The sequence below is a fragment of the Pongo pygmaeus genome, chromosome 1 (assembly GCF_028885625.2).
Source record: "Pongo pygmaeus isolate AG05252 chromosome 1, NHGRI_mPonPyg2-v2.0_pri, whole genome shotgun sequence".
In the NCBI taxonomy this organism is placed as follows: Eukaryota; Metazoa; Chordata; class Mammalia; order Primates; family Hominidae; genus Pongo; species Pongo pygmaeus.
Genome location: NC_072373.2, coordinates 15,984,297 through 16,005,498, shown reverse-complemented (window position 1 = coordinate 16,005,498; position 21,202 = coordinate 15,984,297). Strand labels below are relative to the sequence as shown.

General features: G+C 40.7%; 2 protein-coding genes across 5 annotated transcripts in view; both read right to left on the bottom strand.

Moving 5' to 3' along the window:
* PCNX2 (pecanex 2) overlaps positions 1-10,730 on the bottom strand; it is a 319,512-nt gene extending 308,782 nt beyond the window's left edge. For 3 of the 4 annotated variants that reach the window (XM_063671047.1, XM_054479339.2, XM_063671060.1), the window contains exon 1: positions 10,321-10,730. In XM_063671047.1, coding sequence (XP_063527117.1) covers positions 10,321-10,473 — 153 coding nt within the window. In that variant the 5' untranslated portion in view covers positions 10,474-10,730. Of the gene's footprint in view, positions 1-8,866; positions 9,498-10,320 lie in introns of those variants that run through there. The other variant, XM_054479367.2, reaches the window with a different exon arrangement.
* On the bottom strand, positions 3,825-7,361 carry LOC129032176 (small ribosomal subunit protein eS7-like). Its single transcript, XM_054479402.2, has one exon. It carries the CDS (start codon positions 4,527-4,529, stop codon positions 4,167-4,169), a length of 363 nt encoding a protein of 120 aa, XP_054335377.1. The 5' UTR covers positions 4,530-7,361; the 3' UTR covers positions 3,825-4,166.
* Positions 10,731-21,202: the final 10,472 nt, after the last annotated feature.

Here is a 21,202-nt window from a genome sequence, read left to right as displayed (position 1 = left end):
GTGACTGGTATGATCATCCAGGGTCACGGCGGGGGGATGATAGCAAGTAACGCTCCCAGTCAACCCAAAATGAAGACTCAAACAGCCCGTGTTCCTAACTACCTACAATGAGCAGGACCCCCTGCTAACCATACCCCTGACATCCCAATGGACCATGTTGGACATGTAGTATAAATAAAAAATAGGGCCGGGTGCAGTGGTTCATGCCTGTAATCCCAACACTTTGGGAGGCCAAAGTGGGAGGATTGCTTGAGGCCAGGAGTTTGACATCAGCCTGGGTAGCAGAGCAAGACCCCATCTCTACAAAAAATAAGAAATTAGCCAGATGTGGTGGTGCACGCCTGAAGTCCCAGCTACTCAGGAGGCTGAGGTGGGAGGATCATATAAGCCCAAGTGTTTGAGGTTGCAGTGAGTTACAATTATGCCACTGTTCTCCAGCCTGAGTGACAATGAGCCCTATCTCTAAAAAGAAATAATAATAAAATTAAAAATTAAAAATAAACTTGGTGGCCAGGCTCAGTGGCTCACACCTGTTATCCCAACACTTTGAGAGGCCAAGGTGGGCAGATCGCAAGATCAGGAGTTCGAGACCAGCCTGGCCAATATGGTGAAACCCTGTCTCTACTAAAAACACAAAAAATTAGCCGGGCGTGGTGGTGCATGTCTATAATCCCAGCTACTCTGGAGGCTGAAGTAGGAAAATTGCTTGAACCTGGGAGGCAGAGGTTGCAGTGACCCAAGATCATGCCACTGCACTCCAGCCTGGGCAACAGAGAGAGACTCCATCTCAAAAAAAAAAACAAACAAAAAACTTGGTAAAGCCAAACACATGTTTAGGTTGGTTATTAATTCAGCATAAGCTAGCACATCTTGACTGATCCATGTACAACTAATGGCATTAGGTTAAAAATCATCTGAAAACCTAAATATTCTTCAATAGTGACTAGTCAAATAAGTTGCCCTTTATAGAAATAGTGGAATACCATGCAGACATGAATAATGAGGAGGCTCTTTGTGTCATGATCTCCAAGATGTTCTGTCAAGAGGGACAACAGGGCTATGTATGCATAAATGATTACACATTTGCATAACATTTTTAATGAAAGTATTGACCAAGGAACCAAGGTAGGATGGATAAGAGATTCCAATGCAAATTTCTGGGACAAACAACAGACATTTCTAGATAGATTATGAGGATGAGTTACATGATCCTAAATTCCTTACTCAAAATGATGTAATAGAATTTAGAAAAAACGGTATATGAAGATTTTTGGAAAGGCCTGCTGGTGTGCAGCTAGTCCTGTGTCCCATCCTCTTCCTCAGTCAGAAGAGAAGGGCTTCAGTGGGACCACTTAGAAACGTATGAGTCCCCTGCCATTTGGGTGGGGGTAGAAGGCACAGTGGACCGCTGTCTGATTCCCTCCTAGAAAAGGTGAAAGATCAGAGACTGGCTGGCTAGCTGCTCTGATGGAGGTATGAGCTTGGCCTACCCTCCTAGAGTGCGGTGGGGAAAATAATATGTGGACATTGACATGGACTATGTGTGCGAGAATCTGTATAGATCTGCTTTAGATCATGTCTGAATGGGCTATGGAGCAGAGGAGACTGGAGCAGAAGAAAGCTGGAGGTGGACAGAGTAAGCAACCAGACAGGGCAAAGACACAGCAGCCCTCATCAAGACAAGCGCCAGAGAGACAAGGCTGGCAAGGAGAACGGGGTCTCTGAGGGTGTGGAAAGGTAGCTCTCCAGAGAATCAACTAGGGGCACGTGCCATGCTCTGAAAGCCCAAGGCCCCCTTACCACCGTGACAGTCAACAAAGAATCTTCCTGCTCTCCAAAGCCAAGGACATCAGAAACATCAGTCAACGCATGAGGGAGGAGGAGAGCAAGAAAGACTGTGCCATCCTCATGTCCCTTCCTACCTGGAAATGACTGGATGATGGTAGCTTTGATTATGCCATGGAACTGCACATTCTGCGATCTAAATCAAGTCTGTATTTTGTTGCTAAAAGCCATCATAAAATTTGTATAAGCTGTGATCTGAAGTCATGGGGCTTACCCATATTTTTATCTGGGATATGGGAAGAAAACTCTTGTCCAAGGCAAATTGAAAGGAACAGTGGAAGACAAATAAAGTTGCTTTATGATTACACTCAGGACCCCTTACATTCAAACTTCCACTCACATGTGTATAAAATACCACTGCAAGAAAACACAAGAGGCTGTGTATAGTGGTTCCATCTCAAGTGGGAAACTAGAAATAAGTGTGAGAGGGAAGTTATATTTTTATTATATGTCCTTTGTACATTTTTAGTGTTTGTATGTCTTCATGCCAATGTGCAAGGAATATATACCCATTGGTATGGTTTGGCTGTGTCCCCACCCAAATCTCATCTTAAACTGCAGCTCCCATAATTCCCACAGGTCATGGCAGGGACCCAATGGGAGGTAATTGAGCCATGAGGCAGGTCTTTCCTATTCTGTTCTCATGATAGTGTATAAGTCTCATGAGATCTGATGGTTTTATAAAGGGGAGCTCTCCTGCACAAGCTCTCTTGTCTACCACCATGTAAGACATGACTTTGCTCCTCATTTGCCTTGTGCCGTGACTGTGAGGCCTCCCTAGCCATGTGAAACTATGAGACCATTAAACCTCGTTCCTTTATAAACTACCCAGTCTTGGGTATTTCTTCACAGCAGTATGAAAATGGACTAATATGCCCACATTGTAAAATGACCTGTTAGAAGTGATATGGCTGAGCGGGTAAGAACTCCAATGCTTGGGCTTTAATCCTAGTCAGGCCATGACTAGCCATGTATTCATAAGCATGTTAACCTACCTCTCTTTGCTAGTTTCATTGACTGTAAAATGGGAATAATGATGGTGCCTCACTGGGGCACTATGAAGGTGAGATGATTTCTTTCTTTCAAAGCTCTTACAAAAAAAAAAGTGTCTGCCTCATATGTGCTCAGAAGCGTTGGCTGTGATTCTTACCTATTCCAATAATAGTAACATAATACAACTGTAAATGCTAAAGGAAGAAAATGCACCAGACAAAAAATGTGGAAAAATCTGAATACCATTAAAAGCGAGTCCATTTTCTTCTTGCAGAGGGCATAGGAAGGAGATTTAGAGAAGACGATATAGCAATAAGATACTTAATGTTTAAAATTTACCATTTAGGAGACCAAATGATTAAAGCCAGAAAATAATCAACTAGTAAGTATTAGCTTCTATACAAAAGAAGTAACACCAAGTGAATTAGATTGTTCAATTAAAACAAAAATAATAGGGTATTAAAGTATTAGACATTACCCTTGGAAAAAATACCATGTATCTGAGGAGTGAACCATTCAAAATACAACCAGTCACTAATAGGGGGAAATCTCAAGAAGCCCTGAGAAAGCTGGGAGTGGGGCAGGAGACATAAGTTTAACTACTAGAAAATTTGTCATGAACTTGTAATACCAGAATGGAAAGAAAAAACAAACACAGAAACACAACCTGAGGACAAAAATCCTGCCCGCAGACATGCATGTGTCTAATGGCAGAAAATGAGGATAAATGGGAGGAGTTGTGCAGAAAGAGAGCAACTGACTCAAGAAAAGAATTATCAATTTGAAAAGACTGCTGCCCCAGCAACAAATGAAGGTACTCCAGGAAAGCAGAGCCCTCCACACAGGCAAGCCCTCTGCACACGCCGTCCACAGAGTCATCTGGAGAAGCAAAAATTAAGAGACAACTGCATGGGATGGCATTCAGCCCAAATCTGGAGGGACTGAGTCTGTAGTTATTTTGGAGGCCCAGGACCCAGGAAAGATGCTTTTTTTTTTTCACTGTGAATATATATTTTTTATTTAGTCATTTTTGTTTACAATTGAAACTCTGGGAATTCAAAATTAACATCCTTGCCCGTGAACTTCTTATAGACACCAGAAAAAGTTTCAACCTTGTGTTCCACATTGTTCTGCTGTGCTTTGTCCAAATGAACCTTCATGAGCCGGCTGCCATCTAGTTTCACGCGGATTCTCTTGCCCACAATTTTGCTTGGGAAGACCAAGTCCTCAAGGATGGCATCGTGCACAGCTGTCAGAGTACGGCTCCTGGGATGCTTTTGCTTATTTCTTGTACAGCTTTTTCGAGTTGGCTTAGGCAGAATTCTCCTCTACGCGATAAAGACAACATGCTTCCCACTGAACTTTTTCTCCAATTCGCGTACTAGCCAGACTTGGATTTTCTGGAAAAATTTCAGTTGAGGAACGGGAACAAAGATTATGATAGCTTTCCAACCACCACCAACCTCAATTTCCTTGTCTGCCGTAATATTCAGCTCCCTGAGCTGAGTCTTGAGGTCCGAGTTTATCTCCAGCCCCAGAAGAGCCTGGGAGATGCCGGACTCGAACTCGTCCAGCTTCTCGCCATTAGGCTTCACAATGTTGGCGCTTGAACTGAACATGGCCTTCTCCTGGGGGAACTTGCCGAGCGCCGGCTTAGGAAGAGCAGAAGGATGCCTTTTAAGCAACTCCATGCTGCAGGCTCTTCACCTCAAATACAACTCTGTTTCAGGCAGGTGAGGGCAGGAGGCAGGAAGCCAGACATTCAGGTAAATTATGGAGATAGTGCAAAGGATCAGGCATCTCAAAGCAAGAATAAATAAGGCCCCCAGAAGTGAAAGGACCAAATATCAAGGTTCTGGGAGTCAAAGGAAAGAAAGCATGGACTATGTGATTCATTAACAGAGAAAGCCTTTCTTTTGAGGAAACTGGATATAAATGCTAGGACTGACTAGAACAGAGGTAACCTTTTGGGAACGGCAACATGCCAAGCAGTTCAAGAGAATAACAACAATCAAGTGGAATGGGCCAAGCCTGCTATGCGAGGCTGTGCAGGTTGCATCCTGCACAAAGGTCTCCTGCTGACAGGATTAAATGGGCCAGGGAAGGCTGCCTCTTTGGAGAGGCTACCTTTCCATAATTTACACAAAGTCATCTTATATGTTAAAAGTAGGAGAGGAAGTCTAGGTGAAGCCTGGGGGGGTGGGAGGAAAGAAGTAAAGGAGGAAGGAAGGGTGGTCAAAGAAATGCAAAACCTTAAATTCTACTCTCAAACCTCAATATCCAATTGGACCTTCATTTCTTAGGCCTCAGGAAGCCTTGTTAGGGGGTTAGGGGTGTGAAGGAGTAGAATAATCCAAGATGCCTAGAGCATGGGGCCCACAACCAGAGCTCCATGGCAACTTTCTTTAAAATGCATATTTTAATTTCTATCAAACTGTAATTTATTATGCAAGGTGAAGTATTTAGGAAGAAATAGACTGATGTGTGCAGTTTACTTTGAAATGCATCAAGAAAATAAAGTAGAATAAAGGATCGCTAGAAGGATGGACAAATGGATAGACAGGTGATAAAGCAAGTATAGTAAAATGTTCATGGGGTAAAATCAAAGTGCTATGTATATGGCTGCACACAGTAGAATTATTTCAGCTTTGTTCTATGTTTTAAACTTTTTATAGTAAAATCTTGGGAAAACATTGATTGAAAAAAGAGGAATCAAGATCTAAGAAAAAATAATGACATACCAGAATGGGAAATGGCTGCAGACACTCATAGAAACGTCACCAACTAGCTGTAATAACAATTAGAATGTGTTGGGTGCTTACTATTTGCCTAGTGCTATGCTAGTGCTTGACAGATAATCCTATTAATTATAATTATAGCAATTAAAAATGATGTAGGTCTTATCAAAGAAGGTCTCCAAGATTAAATTTTAAAAAGCAGAACTGGAAACAGAACAAGTCTGGCTAAAGTTAAAGGAAAGGAAACAGAAAGCTCCAGCCATAGAACAAAAGACAGGCTTTCTGTCCACAAGTGCGGAAGTGGCTGCCTATCCAAACATATATGCCAGGCCTGGAAAATCAAGTCTAATGTTGCCCTGCATGGGGTCTTGAAGGATGTGAAAGTTCCAACCCATTCTTCCCACCACTCAACTCTTCCTCTCCAGTGGAGTTGACCACAATGCCACTGGCATAATCATAATTCCACTGTAGGTGGCTCCACTGTTTCACAGCCTTCAAAGTGCTCTTATATGTACTATGTCAGGCAGCATAATGTCCTGGAAGGGCCAAAGACTTGGATGCTACAGGACCTCAGCTAAATGCTGAATTTTACCACTGACTATCTAGATGACTGTGGGCAAATACCTGACTCTCCCTGGACCTCAGTTGCTAAACCTATAAAATGAAAGTGTTGTCCCCATTTTACAGATGATTAAACTGAGGTCTGGAGAAGTAAGGTGACTTGCAAAAGGCCACACAATTGATAAGAGGAAGAACGAGCTGGGCATTGTGGCTCACGCCTGTAATCCCAGCACTTTCAGAGGCCGAGGTGGGCAGATCACCTGATGTCGGGAGTTGAAGACCAGCTTGACCAACATGGAAAAACCCCGTCTCTACTAAAAATACAAAATTAGCCAGGGTGGTGGCGCATGCCTGTAATCCCAGCTACTCCGGAGGCTGAGGCAGGAGAATCGCTTGCACCCGGGAGGTGGAGGTTGCAGTGAGCTGAGATTGCACCATTGCACTCCAGCCTGGGCAACAACAGCGAAACTCTGTCTCAAAAAAAAAAAAGAGGAAGAATGGGAACTGTGTCTTTTGACATGAGGCTAGTGCTCTCAGAACTTACAGAGGCCAGAATCATGCCCATATGCCCCTGCTATAAAGAAAACTCTGCTCTGAATCTCCATTAATTATCATCTCAAAAGAATAAAGACAAAACACATGTAATAAGTGACAATTTACATATCTCTCAAGACTAACCATCTTTCAGTTTGTCCAAAAGAAAAGGAGGTTGAATGGGAACTGTGTATTTGACATAAGGCTAGTGCTCTCAGAACTTACGCAAGGCCAGAATCATGCCCTTATGCCTCTGCTGTAAAGAAAACTCTGCTCTGAATACTCTTTCCAAGTTATCCAAATTGACTTACTGTTTTCAGTTGTACATTTCCAAACATTTCTCACAAATATATACATAGTTTATAAATGCTAATTAATCACTATTTTCCACATTATCACCCAGATCTAAGTACATTCTAGGGATTAGAAATAAATTTGCCTCAACAATTAATAATAAAAATATTTAAAATACCCAAAGTATCTGTTATATTAAAAAGTGGATCCTTTCAATAGTGAAACTTTCTTTCTTTCCTTTTTTTTTTTTTTTTTTTTTGAGATGGAGTCTTACTTTGTCACCCAGGCTGGAGTGCAGTGGTGTGATCTTGGCTCACTGCAACCTCTGCCTCCAGGATTCAAGCGACTCTCCTGTCTCAGCCTTCATGAGTCACTGGGATTGCAGGCATGCACCACCACGCCCAGCTAATTTTTTGTATTTTTAGTAAAGACAGGGTTTCACTATGTTAGCCAACCTGGTTTTGTGCTCCTAATCTCAAGGGATCCACCCAATTTGGCCTCCCAAAGTGCTGAGATTACAGGCATGAGCCACCGCACCCAACCAAAACTTTCTTAAACATGTTTAAACTAAAATTGTAAAAAAAAAAAAACAGAAAAGTTCACAGAACTTTGACTAAGCCCCTGCTGTCAGTAAGCAGTCAGGTATCTTCTTGGAACAAATGCTTGTAAATAAACAAATTGAAAAAGGCATTAACAATCACAGGCAACACTGAAGTGCAGAGGAATATATTTAAGCAACAAGATCTGAAGAACAAAGCCTCCATTGGGGAAGAGGGCCTTTTATTTCAAGGGCACTTTCAGAAACCAGAAGACCAAAGCAAGAAAAAAATAACCTGTCATGTTTTTAATGAGACAGGCTATATATTAAAAAGTAGCATAACAGTAACTGCACCCACATACAATTATTCTATAATAAAGGCATGCTGGCATAGAGATATAAAAATTTGAGCACATCTGTTTTACTTTTTAAAGTCTGATATAAAAGTAAAATTATTTAAGGTCTCAGATTTTACTTTCTAAAATTTTGAGATTTAGCTGAAAATTACATTTAAATATCATCGAAAAGCAAGTTAACGAAGGACAATTTCCTACTCACAAACACAAGATCTAAATCAAGCTACTCAATAAAGCATAGTTAGGTAGAAATTAAGGGTTCTGACCATACGTAGACATCGAATCTTAAGTAGAGTTTTATAAAAATGAGCCCATATGCATAGAAAAAAACATCTGCAGGAACACAACATTAAATACGAATGTGGTTGTTTCTGAGGAGTGGGATCATAGGTGGAATATATATTGCTTTTATTATCAGGAAATATTCAAAAAGTATAGTGAGGTAGACTATTTAATGCTAGTTGGAAAAGAAAGAGACACACAAGTTAATTATATATGAGATCAGTGTTACCAAATGCAGAGCACTCTGCTATGTACAAGGAAAAACCAAGATGAATAAACAACATAAAAATCCATGCCCTCAAAAAAGCTTATGATCTAGACGTAGAAGTGAAATACACGTTCCAACAACTAAGTACCAGACAGAATTCGAAAAGTACTATTAATGCTAATAGTCTAACTACAGAATGCTGTAAAACTAATAGTAAACACAGAATGGTATAAGGTCAAGGGAGAAGAGAAATTAATTCTAGCTAAATCATTAAACATAAGGATGGAGAGATTTTAGAAGATGGGGAAGGAAACAAAAGGTCTATCTCTTACTGGGCACTCTGTGTGACAGGTACTAAGAAGTACTTTCATCTATTAATTCACTCAGTTCTCATATTCACCCTATAAGGGAGGTACTATAATTATCCCTGCTTTACAAACAAGGAAGGCGAAGCTTGCTCAAGCTCATACTAGGTCTAGTAAGCAGCAGAACCAGGATTTCACCCTGGTGAGGGCTGTGTTCCTCATGACTTTGCTATGCTGTCCCTCTAGGAAAAGGGAAAACACTGGGGCCCATAGGCTAAGGAAAAATGGGTTAAGAAAAATGGTGCACAAAATTAGAAAGAAGAAATAAACTTGCATTTATTGCAGGGTTTCCAAGCAGTTTCCGTATTTAATGCTTTTTATATACAATTTTGGTTAATTTTTCTGTGAAGTGGTGATTATGATGATCACATCCACTTTAATGATATGAATGCTAAGTTTTAGAAAAGTTCAGTATCAGACCAAACAGCTAATAAGTAGCAGAACAGAATTGTAAACCCAAGGCCTGGGTCCAATCTCAGGTCAAGCCAGACCTGTGGCTTTATATGTACTATCTCATTTAATCCCTAAAACAATCTGTAAATCTGGTACTATTACTTTTTCTCATTTTACAGATAAGAAAATGAAAAATGAGATATGGTAAATAACCTCCCCAAGGTCACAGAACTGGTAACCAGTATACCCAAAATTTAACCCAGGCTTCATGACTTCACACCCAGAGTTCTGACCCTTTGGATACACTGCCGGAAAAAGAGTAAAAAGGAACCCAATCACAAATGTCAAACTCGGAATCCATCAGTCATGCAAACTCATTGACGATTTTTGCTGTAAAAAAACATGATCAAATAATGTGTTAGGAATAAAGTCCTCCAACCGACATACCAAAATTAGATTCTTGGCATGTAAAGTTTAATAAGACATGGAACACCTTACCTGTACAGCTTTTCAAAGAAGGTAAACCATTGTTTTAATTACGTGTAATTTACCTAAGAAGGCCATCTATGTAGTTTTTCAGCAAGCACTCACTTACCATAACTCCACTAAAATGTCAAGCCCCATCTAAATGTTGTAATACTTTGTTTAGCATAAAGTACATTAGATTTATCCATTATTATATCTGCCTACAGATTTCTATACATAGTGGTGTAGAAATTACAATGTGAGTAATTGATAACTGAACTGCCTTCTCAAAGCAAAACAAGAAAGAAGGTGAGGGGGGAAAAAGGAGCCAATAACTGAAATGAGTCTGCTTTTTACATTTCGTTTTGCCTCTTGGCTACAATCTACAGTATTTCACACCAAACATTATCCCAAGCTACCCAGCTCTAAGGCCTAGAGTTACCCGCCTACAAAACAGGCTGCACGCTCCCTGCCACAAGCAGAGTGACTCATCCTAACATCCGGCATCAATTCTTAATGAGTCCCCGAGCCCCCGCAGTCCTGTCTACTTCTTTTCTTTTCCAGTGAATCCTCACAGCCCCCTTTCCCTGCATGTTGTCTGTCCCAAATTTCTGAAGCCCTTCCCCTTCCGTCTCTTAAGACTCTCTACGAACCTGAAATCCTGTGAGGCTGATGGCACGTCTGTGGTTCCTTTCCCCTTCTTCCCTCCATCCCCACAGCTCCCCGGGACCGGACCCTCCCCACTCACCAGGTGCAGGGCCAGGGGCAGCAGCAGGAGGAACAGCCACAGGTAGAGGTGGCAGCTGTTGGTGAACTTGCTCTGCTCCGGGTCGTGGTACCAGCCCCCGGTGAGCGCGGCCCACACGCCCTGCCGGAGCAGCTGCAGCACCTGGGACACCATGCCGGCTGCGCCCCGGGGCTGGTGAGCGCCCCGCTGCACCCTGCGCGCCCCGGCCGGATCCCCGGGCTCCCTCAGGTCTAACACCCGGGCCCGCGGGCCGCGCCCCCGCCGTCGCCGCCGCCGTCGCCCCCGCCGCCTCCTTCCACCCCACGGCTGAAGCTGGAGCTGCTCTTCCGCCCGGACCCGCGAACCGCGGCGCCGGAGCCGGCTGCTGCCGCCGGGCAGGTGAGCGCCATGTCCGAGGGAGGAACGATTTTCCCATCGTGCTCAGAGGCGGCTGCTCAGAGGATGCTTCCGAGGCTCCTCCCAGCGCCCGCCCAGGCCCTCCTTAGCCTTCGCTGGGGGCCAGAAGGATTTCTGTGAGTGCCTCCAGCCTTTTCTTTCTCTCTTTCTCTTTTTCTCTGTCTCTTTTTCCTTCCTCCTCCCTCCCTCTCTTTCTTTCTTCCTGCCTTCCTTCCTCTCTCTCTCTCTCTGTGTTTCTTTCTTTCTCGCTCTTTTTCTTTTTCTTTTTTTTTTTTTTTTTCCCTCTCCCCTCTTCCCTTCCCCTTCTCTCTGATCCTCCTATTAGGGGACGTGCAAGGGTGTTCTCATGCAGAAGGCACAGACCAGGACACGTTCCTTGTCCTTGTCCTTTTTTGCACCCAAATATTTACCTCATACAAGGTCCTGTCATACAGCACTCAAAGTAATTTCTTCTCCTGAGCACTTCCTGCACGACTTCATTCTCCTTAATTAAGGGCTGACTCCAGACGTTCTATTAATCTAAGCTCTGCCTGGTCCTCTGCCACTGATCTTCTGTCCTCCCTAACTGTTTCTCCTCCACTCCCTGTTGTCCAACTTCGTGGAGAAAGAAGATAACCACCTTCCTGATAAAATTTTAGGAGCTTCAGTTAGGCTCCTTAGTTTTTTATCTCTTTCCTTGAACATAATCCCAGGTATTTAACTGGCTATTTAGAACATTAGTCTAAATCTCTCTATGCTGTTTAGACAGGAAGACCCACTGGACAAAAAAATAATAATCTTTAAGCTATTATATATTTTATCATTTACAGTGGATACAGTTCAGATTCTCTTTTGAGAGTGGGTTTTGGAAAGGGAAGAGATAAAAGGAGCTTGTCTTTCTTTGGGATGAGGAGCGGAAGCCCTGTGTGAGCTAGAGCCTTAGGGAGAGACGAAGATTAGAGGGCTCCATGATTCCCAACATGGCTTCCCTGCGTCATCCTTACCTGGTCTATCCCAACACATCACACTCCTCTGACTTGTGTGCCTGCCTATGTCCTGGCCATGTTCTGGTCTGCAGCAGCACTTGCTTGTGGCTGCCCTAGTCGGGCCCAGTAAAGGCACACCAGCCTTCCCAGGCTGAAAGGAGATAAGGACAGGCCCATCATGAGGAGAGGGCCCAGGACATGAAAGGCCGCTGAGTTACAGCAAAAGCCTCACTATGGTGTGTCTGCCATCAGCTATAACCACTCTTCCTTCTACTTTACATTCGTCAGTAGGAATGAATCATCAAAATGGAATATGGCTGCTTTCTGTACTGGAAGAGTAATTTTTCTTAAAGACACAGCTTGTAAACAAATGGGCTTTTTTGTATATCTGCTCAAAATGCTTGTAACCTACCAGGTGCTGTATAAATGTTTAATGGATTAATCAACCAATCACCTCCACACTAAAGGAGCGCCATCACGTGCATGGGTACAGGAGGAAAGGTCATGCAACAGTCTGTTCCTACATGGAGGTTGTGCCCTTGTTCACTTGTCCTGATTCATCAAATATTTACTCAACACCTTCTGGGTGCCAAGCATTTTGCAGAAGACTAAGAAAGCAAATGTAAGTCAAATACAGTCCCTACCATGAAGGAGTTAACAAACTACAAGAGGAGGTAGGAAAATCAAAGACTCGCAATAAAATGTGCTGCCTGTTATCATATTGTAGAAATGGACACATATGCAGATATATGGAAGCACTGGGGCACTGTGCAGTGCAGAAGACATGTGCAAGTCTGTGAAGGAGGGGTGGTGTCAATGAGCACCAGGGAACTGGGTCTTAAAGCTAAATATTAGCTATCAAGGCATGTAAGTGTGAATAGTTCTCCAGGCACACATATATGTGGAAAGAGGGGCACGGCAATTTGGGGAAAATGTCAGGATAGTCTAACATGTCTGGAAGGTAGGGCTGGGAATGGGAGAAATGGAACAGTAGGAAACTTAATGAGATAAGCAAAGGTCAGTCTCCTGGGCCATACAAAGTTCTTCAGATCTTATCCTAGGCAATGGACAAGAACTGGAAGGCTAAAGCATGCATGTGACATGATCGATAGTACAGGGGCAAATGCTGAACACCTGAACCAGCAGGAAGGGACAAAATGTTGAGGGATCATATATGATCTTAAGGCTTAGAGATCAATTCAATGTGGAGATAAAGGGATAAGGAATGTAATGATTTTCCATTTTGGGTTGAGATGGCTATACTGTAAAACTAATCCATTTATAAGATATAGGAAGGTTAGCAGTGAAAGATGACTACACTGAATTTGAGTTGCTTAGGGACTTTGCAAGCCACCAGGGAGAGAATGTTTCTGAAGCTTAGGAGAGGTTTCTGAAATAGGATTTATACTTGAGAGAGATCAGCAGATAGTCTCATAAAAGGGGATGATAATGTCCCAGAAAATAATATAGTGAAGAGGGCTGTGAATTACAAGGATTAAACACACAAGCAGGACAAAAGAGGGAGGAAAGGAGGAAAATAAGGTGAATCTGATACTATCAAATAAATGGGGAAAGAACAATTCAAGAAGGACGTGATTAATAGTGTCAAGTGCCATAGAAGAGGCCAAGTACAAAGGTTGTTATTAGGACACAGCCATTAGGAGTGACCTAATGTGACAGCCTCAGCCATTTTGAGGATTGAAGATGATAAAGTGGGCAGGTGCCTAATTGTGTTGTATTGCAAAAGATTGAATGTGTAGTGAATGCAAAAGTAGGAGGCAAAGTCAGCTGCTCCTTAGGGGAGCCTGGCCGTGGAGGTGAGCGTGATCTAAATGTAGGTGCACGTGATCTAAATGTAGGTGCAATGGTCAAGAAAGTGTTTGTTTTGACTGACTGGCTTTTAATATTAAAAACTAAGTATGCTGGCCAGTCATGTTGGTTCACGCCTGTAATCCCAGCACTTTGGGAGGCCGAGGCAGGGGGATCACCTGAGGTCAGGAGTTTGAGGCCAGCCTGGCCAACATGATGAAACCCCGTCTCTACTAAAAATGCAAAAATGAGCCAGGCGTGGTGGTGTGCACCTGTAGTCCCAGCTACTAGGGAGGCTGAGAATCGCTTGAACCCGGGAGGCGGAGGTTGCAATGAGCCAGGATCATGCCACTGCACTCCAGCCTGGGTGACGGAGCAAGACTCCATCTCAAAAAAAAAAAAAAAAAAAGAAACACACAAACAAACAAAACTAAGTATGCTTCTTCTTTACTATGCTTTCCTGGCATCATTATCGCTTTCACTGTAATGCATATGTTGGAGACTCTAAAATCTTTATCTTCAGCCCTAACCTTTTCCTGAATTTCAGATTTAAATCCAGTTGGGTGCCCTTCTACCCATAGGCCCTCAACATGTTCAAATGTGAACTCACTGGCTTCTCCCTTACTGCGATTCCTCCCACTGTGCCTTTTGTATTTTGATCTCAGCTGATGAAACCACAATCCACCCAGTCAATTAGAACCAGGAGGAAACCTAAATTCCTCCTCTTCTCATCCTCCTCTCTCACTACCATATCCAGTCAGTGACCACATCTTATTGATTTTATTTCCAAATTATAATTAACTACATATGTTTGCTTTATCCCTGTTGCCACGACTTCAAATCAAATCCTCAGAATTTCTCCCTTGAACTATCAAAGTGGCTTCCTAATTCTTGTACCTCCAACTAAACCTTCTATACCAATGAAGGGAAGAAAGGAGCAACTCTAGGTTTCAAAGCATACATAAGTTTACACAGGAAATGAGAAAGCTGAAAAAGCAAACAAGGGATCAGACAAAGCAGAATATGCACCTACCACTCCTAGGACTGGAAGAACAGTGGGAACAAGTAGTATTGTTAGAAGCCACAAGCCAGAGGTTGGCGGCAAGAGATAGATCCATGGCAGGGAAGTCTGGAAAGAGCTGGAGCCTTGAGGACCTGCAGCGGCCACAAGTGGTACGACAGAAAGGGAATGGGGTTGAGTCGGGAATATGCAGAAGGGAGGAGCAAACATGAATACTCTGGTTTCTTCTCTCTTCGAGTCTTCCAATCAGCTGCCTGTCTCTTCCATTGGCTAAACCCACCTGGAAGTTATAGTACAGGGAAGCCTGGAAAATGTAGTTACCTATAATACAGATCACAGCATGTGAAAGGGAGGCCAGAGTGCTCTATATAAAATAAAAATCCAGCCTGATTATTCCTTCTTAAATTCTTTCCATCATATTCAGAAAACAACAACAACAACAGTCCAAATGCCCTCTACAGCCCTGCCCTCACCTAATCCCTTTAAACTCATCTCTGAACTCATCTCTGAAAACCCAAAGTGCTTGTACTTCTTTGCATACTCCATGTTTCTTCATGAGTCTGCACCTTGGCTGATGCTACTCCCTCAGCATGTTAACATATCTACACACATGCACATAATCTGGTGGGATTTGGAGTGGGATTGTATTGACTTTACCAATAAATTTTGAGAGAACTGACATCTTTTCAATATTGAGCCTTTCCATAATGAACAAGATATATCCTTCCTTTATTAAGATTGCTCAATAACGTTTCGTAGTGTTCCATGTAGAATTTTTCCACATCATTTTCTGGCACCCAGTGTTAGCCATGATTGAATTAGCTAGGGATGAGAGAAACAATGTAAAAGTTGAAATATTATGCAATTGAGAATAATTGGGATGGAAATGTTGAAATGATATGGGAACTAGAACAGTACTGCTTTGTGTTCAGAGACATATCCAGGCTTCCCTTGATAGGAGTTGCTTGCTAAGCAAAGTGTGTTTACTCTAGCAGCCCCTAGGGTGGGCATTCTGCCTGGAGAGAGAAGGGCAATGACTCAGCTGTGTTCAAGACACCACAACATAAACAGTGGGGTTGGGGTAGAGTAAGGTAGCTTTGCAGAGCAGTAAAATTCCCTAATGTGCCACAACATAAACAGTGGGTTTGGGGTAGAGTAAGGCAGCTTTTCAGAGCAGTACAATCCCCTAATGTGCTTGATTTCCCAAGGTCTCCTTCAGTACATCCCCCTGTCAATTACAACTCCAAGTAAACACAGATCTCCTTATGATCATACTAGCAGAGGATTGAGATATGGCTATGCCAAAGAGCAGACCCTCATGAGCATGTGAAGCAGTCTAGAGCCCTGGACAAGGAGTAGCTGACTAAAGTATCCACCCCAGCCTCTGTCTTGGTGTGCCCTGCCCACTGAGACTAGTGAAGAGGTGATCTTGCACCATGTAGCTCAAGAGAAAGCCCTCATCTGCCAGTTTGCTTTTAGTCCATGGGCCCCCAATGAACAGCTGGACTGTAAGCCATTCTTGCTCACTAACTTTATTGTGGATGAAAGGCTCTTTTGTAACCCCCTAGAGGGCTCTGAGTATAAGCAAGTAGGAGAAGTCATACCTGCTAGAGAAGTGAAATAGAGATTTATAAAATGTCTCACAGAGGTAATACTAGCTGCTAATCCTCATATATCTAGACTCTTATTTATAAATATTATACAAGCAAAATACCAAAAATTGAAAAATGTTGAAATAACTAAAAGTTCAAAGCTAAGTACTCTAAAAGAATGGCTCCCACTGAAATAGAAAACATAAAGAACACAAGAAAGGTCCTTTAAAATTATAATTGATATTCTTCAAGAGATTTGAGGGAAGAATTCATTGAGTAAAATAGCAGGCCAGTATTACAGGGAAGCAATTGGAAAGTAAAAGAGAATGTTGACCATTAACAGAGCTTGTGACTATCATATGCAAATGCTTTCCAAAAATAAAGGGAAAATGCTTGCCAACTCACTATATAAGGCAAGTATTTCCCTGATACCAAGGCAGATAAAGACATGACAGGAAATGAAAATTTGACCATGTATTATCCTGCCTTGACAAAAGCAAAAATCCTTAAAAACGTATTAGCAATCTGAGCCCAGCAACATATAAAAAGGATTACATACTATGACCAAGTAGAATTCATCCCAGGAATTCAAGATTGGCTTAATATCCAAAAATCAATTATATATTTGAGAGTAGCCCTAATCTGTGTGATGGAGGGCACCACAAATAGCTGCTACACTCTTATACACCCTTTCTCAGAGCTACTGGAAAATATGCTTCATTAAAAGGAATGAATATACTAAGAAAGATAAATTCACAGGGCCAAGGGAACAAGCTTTTTTTTTCTTTTTCCAGAGTCTTGCTCTGCCGCCCAAGCCAGAATGCAGTGGTGCAACCTCAGCTCACTGCAATCTCTGTCTCCTGGGTTCAAGTGATTCTCATGCCTCAGCCTCCTGAGTAGCTGGGATTACAGGCATGCACCACCACCCCTGGCTAATTTTTATATATTTTTTTCTGGTAGAGATGAGGTTTGCATGTTGGCCAGGCTGGTCTCGAACTCCTGACTTCAGGTGATGCCCCCGCCTTGGCCTCCCAAAGTGTTGGGATTACAGTGAACCACTGCGCCCAGCCAAGAACAAGCAATTGAAAAGAGAGAAAGAAAATTAAAAAACAATCTCCAGGACAACAGTTCACAAAACAGCAGGCCTAGAGAATAACCAAATCAGATGAAGCTTTGAGATAAATTTTGAATGTAATATCTTTAACAATTTTAGATCTAATTGATTTTTTTACTTCTTTTATCTTTTTGGTAAATATTTTTTTTCTAGGAATTTGTTCATTTGATCTAAGTATTCTACTTTATTGGTATAAAGTTTGTCATACTATCTTCTTGTGATTTAATAAAAATGTCTGTGCATTTTTATGCACAGTGGTCTGTGCCTTTTCATTCTTAAAATTAGTTATTTGTGCCATCTCATTCTTTCATGATTATTCATTAGGAATTTCTCATTTTATTTAGTCTTCTCAAAGAAAAAAATTCAACTTTTTCATCTTCTTTATCAAATGATTTTTTTAATTTTGTCAATTCATGTTCTTTCTGTTTCTTTTGTACTGTGTCTCAGCCTTATTTGTTCTACTTTTTCTATCTTCTTGAGATGGATGCTTCACCTGCATTTTTTTTTTGCTTCTCCTTCCATCATATATATATATATATATACAGTTAAATCTATACATTTTCCTCTAAGTATGACATTAGTTGCATTCTCCAAATTTCAATATATTTTACTACATTCAGTTCAGAATATTTTCTAATTTCCATTAGGATTCCTTTGACCTATAGATTATTTCGAAGTATATTGCTTCTAAGCATGTATAGACATATGTGAGCACTTCCTAATAATCTATATCCTCATTTAATTCCAGAGAACGTACTCTTAATAACTGTCAGACTTGATTTATGGCAAAGAATATGATTAGTTTTGTAAATATGTGTGTCAGCTTAAAAAGAATGATTTTTCGCACTCTAAAAGTGCAGAATTCTATAAATGTCCCCTAGTTAAATCTGCTAATCATTTGCTCAAATATTCTTCATTCTTACAGACTTTTTGTCTGCCTTTCTATCAGTTAATGACAGAAGTGTCATTCTTTTTAAGATTTGTCAAATACAAATGCAGACACACACAGTAGACCATATTCTTTAACATAAATCAAGCCTCAATAAATTTCAAATAATTAAAATTATTTAGAGTTCAGAGCACTTTCTACAGAACTAAGTGAGAAATCAGAGATCATTATAAAATCATATATAGTCCCAGCACTTTGGGAGGCCAAGGCAGGCAGATCGTTTGAGCTCAGGAGTTTGAGACTAGCCTGGGCAACATGGAGAAATCCTGTCTCTACAAAAAAATACAAAAATTTGCTGGGTGTGGTGGCGTGTGCCTGTAGTCCCAGCTGTTTGGGGGGCTGAGGAAGGAAGACCCTTTGAGCAGGAGAGGTCAAGGCTTCAGTGAGCCATGTTCACACCATGGTACTCCAGCTTGGGTGAAAAAGTGGGACCCTGTCTCAAAAAATCATATATGTACATATATATCTATAAAACTATATATACATATTATATACACACTATGTTAAGTTTTTATATCTTTCTGAAGAAATTAACCTTTTATAATCATGCAGAATATCTCCAGGAATTTTTTTTTATTATACTTTAAGTTTTAGGGTACATGTGCACAACGTGCAGGTTAGTTACATATGTATACGTGTGCCATGTTGGTGTGCTGTACCCACTCCAGGAATTTTTAAAATTTAAATTCTATTCTATCTGATGTTAATGCAGTCACCTCAGGATTCTTCTGGTTAGTGTTTATATGGTTATATATTTTTGTATCATTTTACTTTTAACTTTTCTGTGTCTTTATGTTATGTCTTTATGTTTGTTTCTTATAAGCAGCATATAGTTGAGATACAGTTTTTATTTGATCTGATAATCTTTGACTTTAATTAGAATATTTAGTCTGTTACATTTAATGCAGTTGTAATGTACTGGGTTTAATCATATCATGATTTTCAGTTTGTCTTTTTTCCATTTTTCTTTGCTTTCTCTTGGGTTCTTTGGAATGATCTATTTTTTATTATTCAATTTTACTAGCTTAAAAGTCATAAACTCTTAAAACTTTTTTAAAGGGGTCAGAAATATACAGTGATGCATTTCCAATAGAGGTGGAATTATACAGTGGACAGGATGGTCCTGTCCCCCAGGATGGTGTCAGCACATGGGGGACACATTTGAAGAAGTGGCACAGAGGAGCATGAGCATGGGGTAGTATTATTTTGTGTAGGAGTTAGAGGTAAAGCAAAGATCATTTATAATGATATGAGGATCTCACAGAACACAACTGAAAGAATGTGGAGGGGGCAGAGAAAAGGTACACTAATCCTCATTCAGTTAGCACAAAGAAGGGAAATACAGACGACAAAAAGACTATGTTAACGAGGAAATGCCTAATAGGTAGAATACTAAACCTTTACTCCAAGATAATTTGATATTTTCCCAAATGTTTTTAACTCTACCCAAGAGTAAGCATAAAAAATAAATTACATCTTTTGGCTCTTTTAAGCACATATTATAATTCAGACAGTGAAATGTGAAATAGAAAATGCCAGTTATTATGAGATGAATAAAGGGAGGGAAAAGAAGGAAGGGTCAGAGGAGAAAGGGAGAAAAACAAGCAGAGTGGCTTTTACTCATTTGTAGCACTAGGTGGCACCAGAACACTGCTTAGAATGTAGTAAAATAAAATACGTTATTGGTATTGCAAAGCAAGGAAGGATTTTAACAGGGCACATTCAATATTGCAGAAAGCTTGTTCCCCCAAATGACAGGTCTGCTTTTCACCTAATTACATTTTGTGAAGATCACCTTCATATCTTGTATGGTCAATGTATATTGTATGTGTGTTTTGCGTGTGACTATTATCATTTTTTAGGTTATTTTTCCTTAATCTTCTACACAAATTAGTGTTCCTGAATAACAGAATAGAAATAATGGAATATAAGGAATATTATGAGTTATAATTGAAGAACTTCTTCAGAAACAAAAGAGGACTTTAGCTTACCTAAACATTAAATGGATATATCATTCCCCATCCCCAAAATGACAAAAACAATGATAATAATAACATGAAGAAAGGTTCTAGGGCAACTGACTTCTGTATAGTAGAACAAGTTTCTTTATGGTATAAAAATATTTTGTATATAGCTCCTTTATTCTCATATTTGTTTTAAAAGACAAATCATAAAGCAAGAATTACAAAACTATGTTGAAGGACTTATAATGTAAAAAGATACAATTTGTATAAAAAGAATAGCACAAAGGAAATGAGATAAAATGGAATTATATTGTTAGTTTTTATATAATATTGAAATGAAGCTAATATTAATCTGAATTAGATTGTTTTAAGATGCTAATTGTAATCTCTAGGGCAATCACTAAAATATTAAATTTCATTTTATTTTTCTTTTATTTATTCTTTTGTGACAGGGTCTCACTCCATCACCCAGGCTGGAGTGAAGTGGTGCAATTATGGCTCATGCAGCCTCAACCTCCCAGGCTATAGTGATCCTCCCCCACTCAACCTCCCAAGTAGCTGAGACTACAGGTGTGTTCTCCCATGCCCAGTTAATTTTTATAATTTTTATATTTTTTGTAGAGACAGGATCTCACTAGGTTGCCCAGACTGGTTTCAATCCCCTGGGCTCAAACGATCCACCCATCTTGGCCTCACAAAGTACTGGGATTACAGGCATGAGCCATTATGCCCAGCCTAGAAACTAAATTTTAAAATACAGTAAAGGAAACACAAGAATGAACTAGAAAATATCCACTTAACAATAGAGGAGGCAGTAATGGAGGAAGAGAAAAACAAAAACACACATGACATATAAAAACAAGTATCCAAATGGCAGATGTAAATTTACCTTATCAGCAATTATACTAAATGAAAATGGGTTAAACACTAAAATCAAAAGGCAAAGTTTGCCAGGATGAATTTAAAAACATGATCAAATGGTATGATCAAATGCTAGAAAAGACACACTTTAGATTCAAGGATATAAACAGATGGAAAGTAAAAGGGTAGAAGAAGCAAACCAAGAGAGTTA

What these genes read in the sequence shown, in the direction of transcription:
- LOC129032176 (XM_054479402.2), bottom strand. Translation starts at nt 4,529, where the DNA reads ATGGAGTTGCTTAAAAGGCATCCTTCTGCTCTTCCTAAGCCGGCGCTC.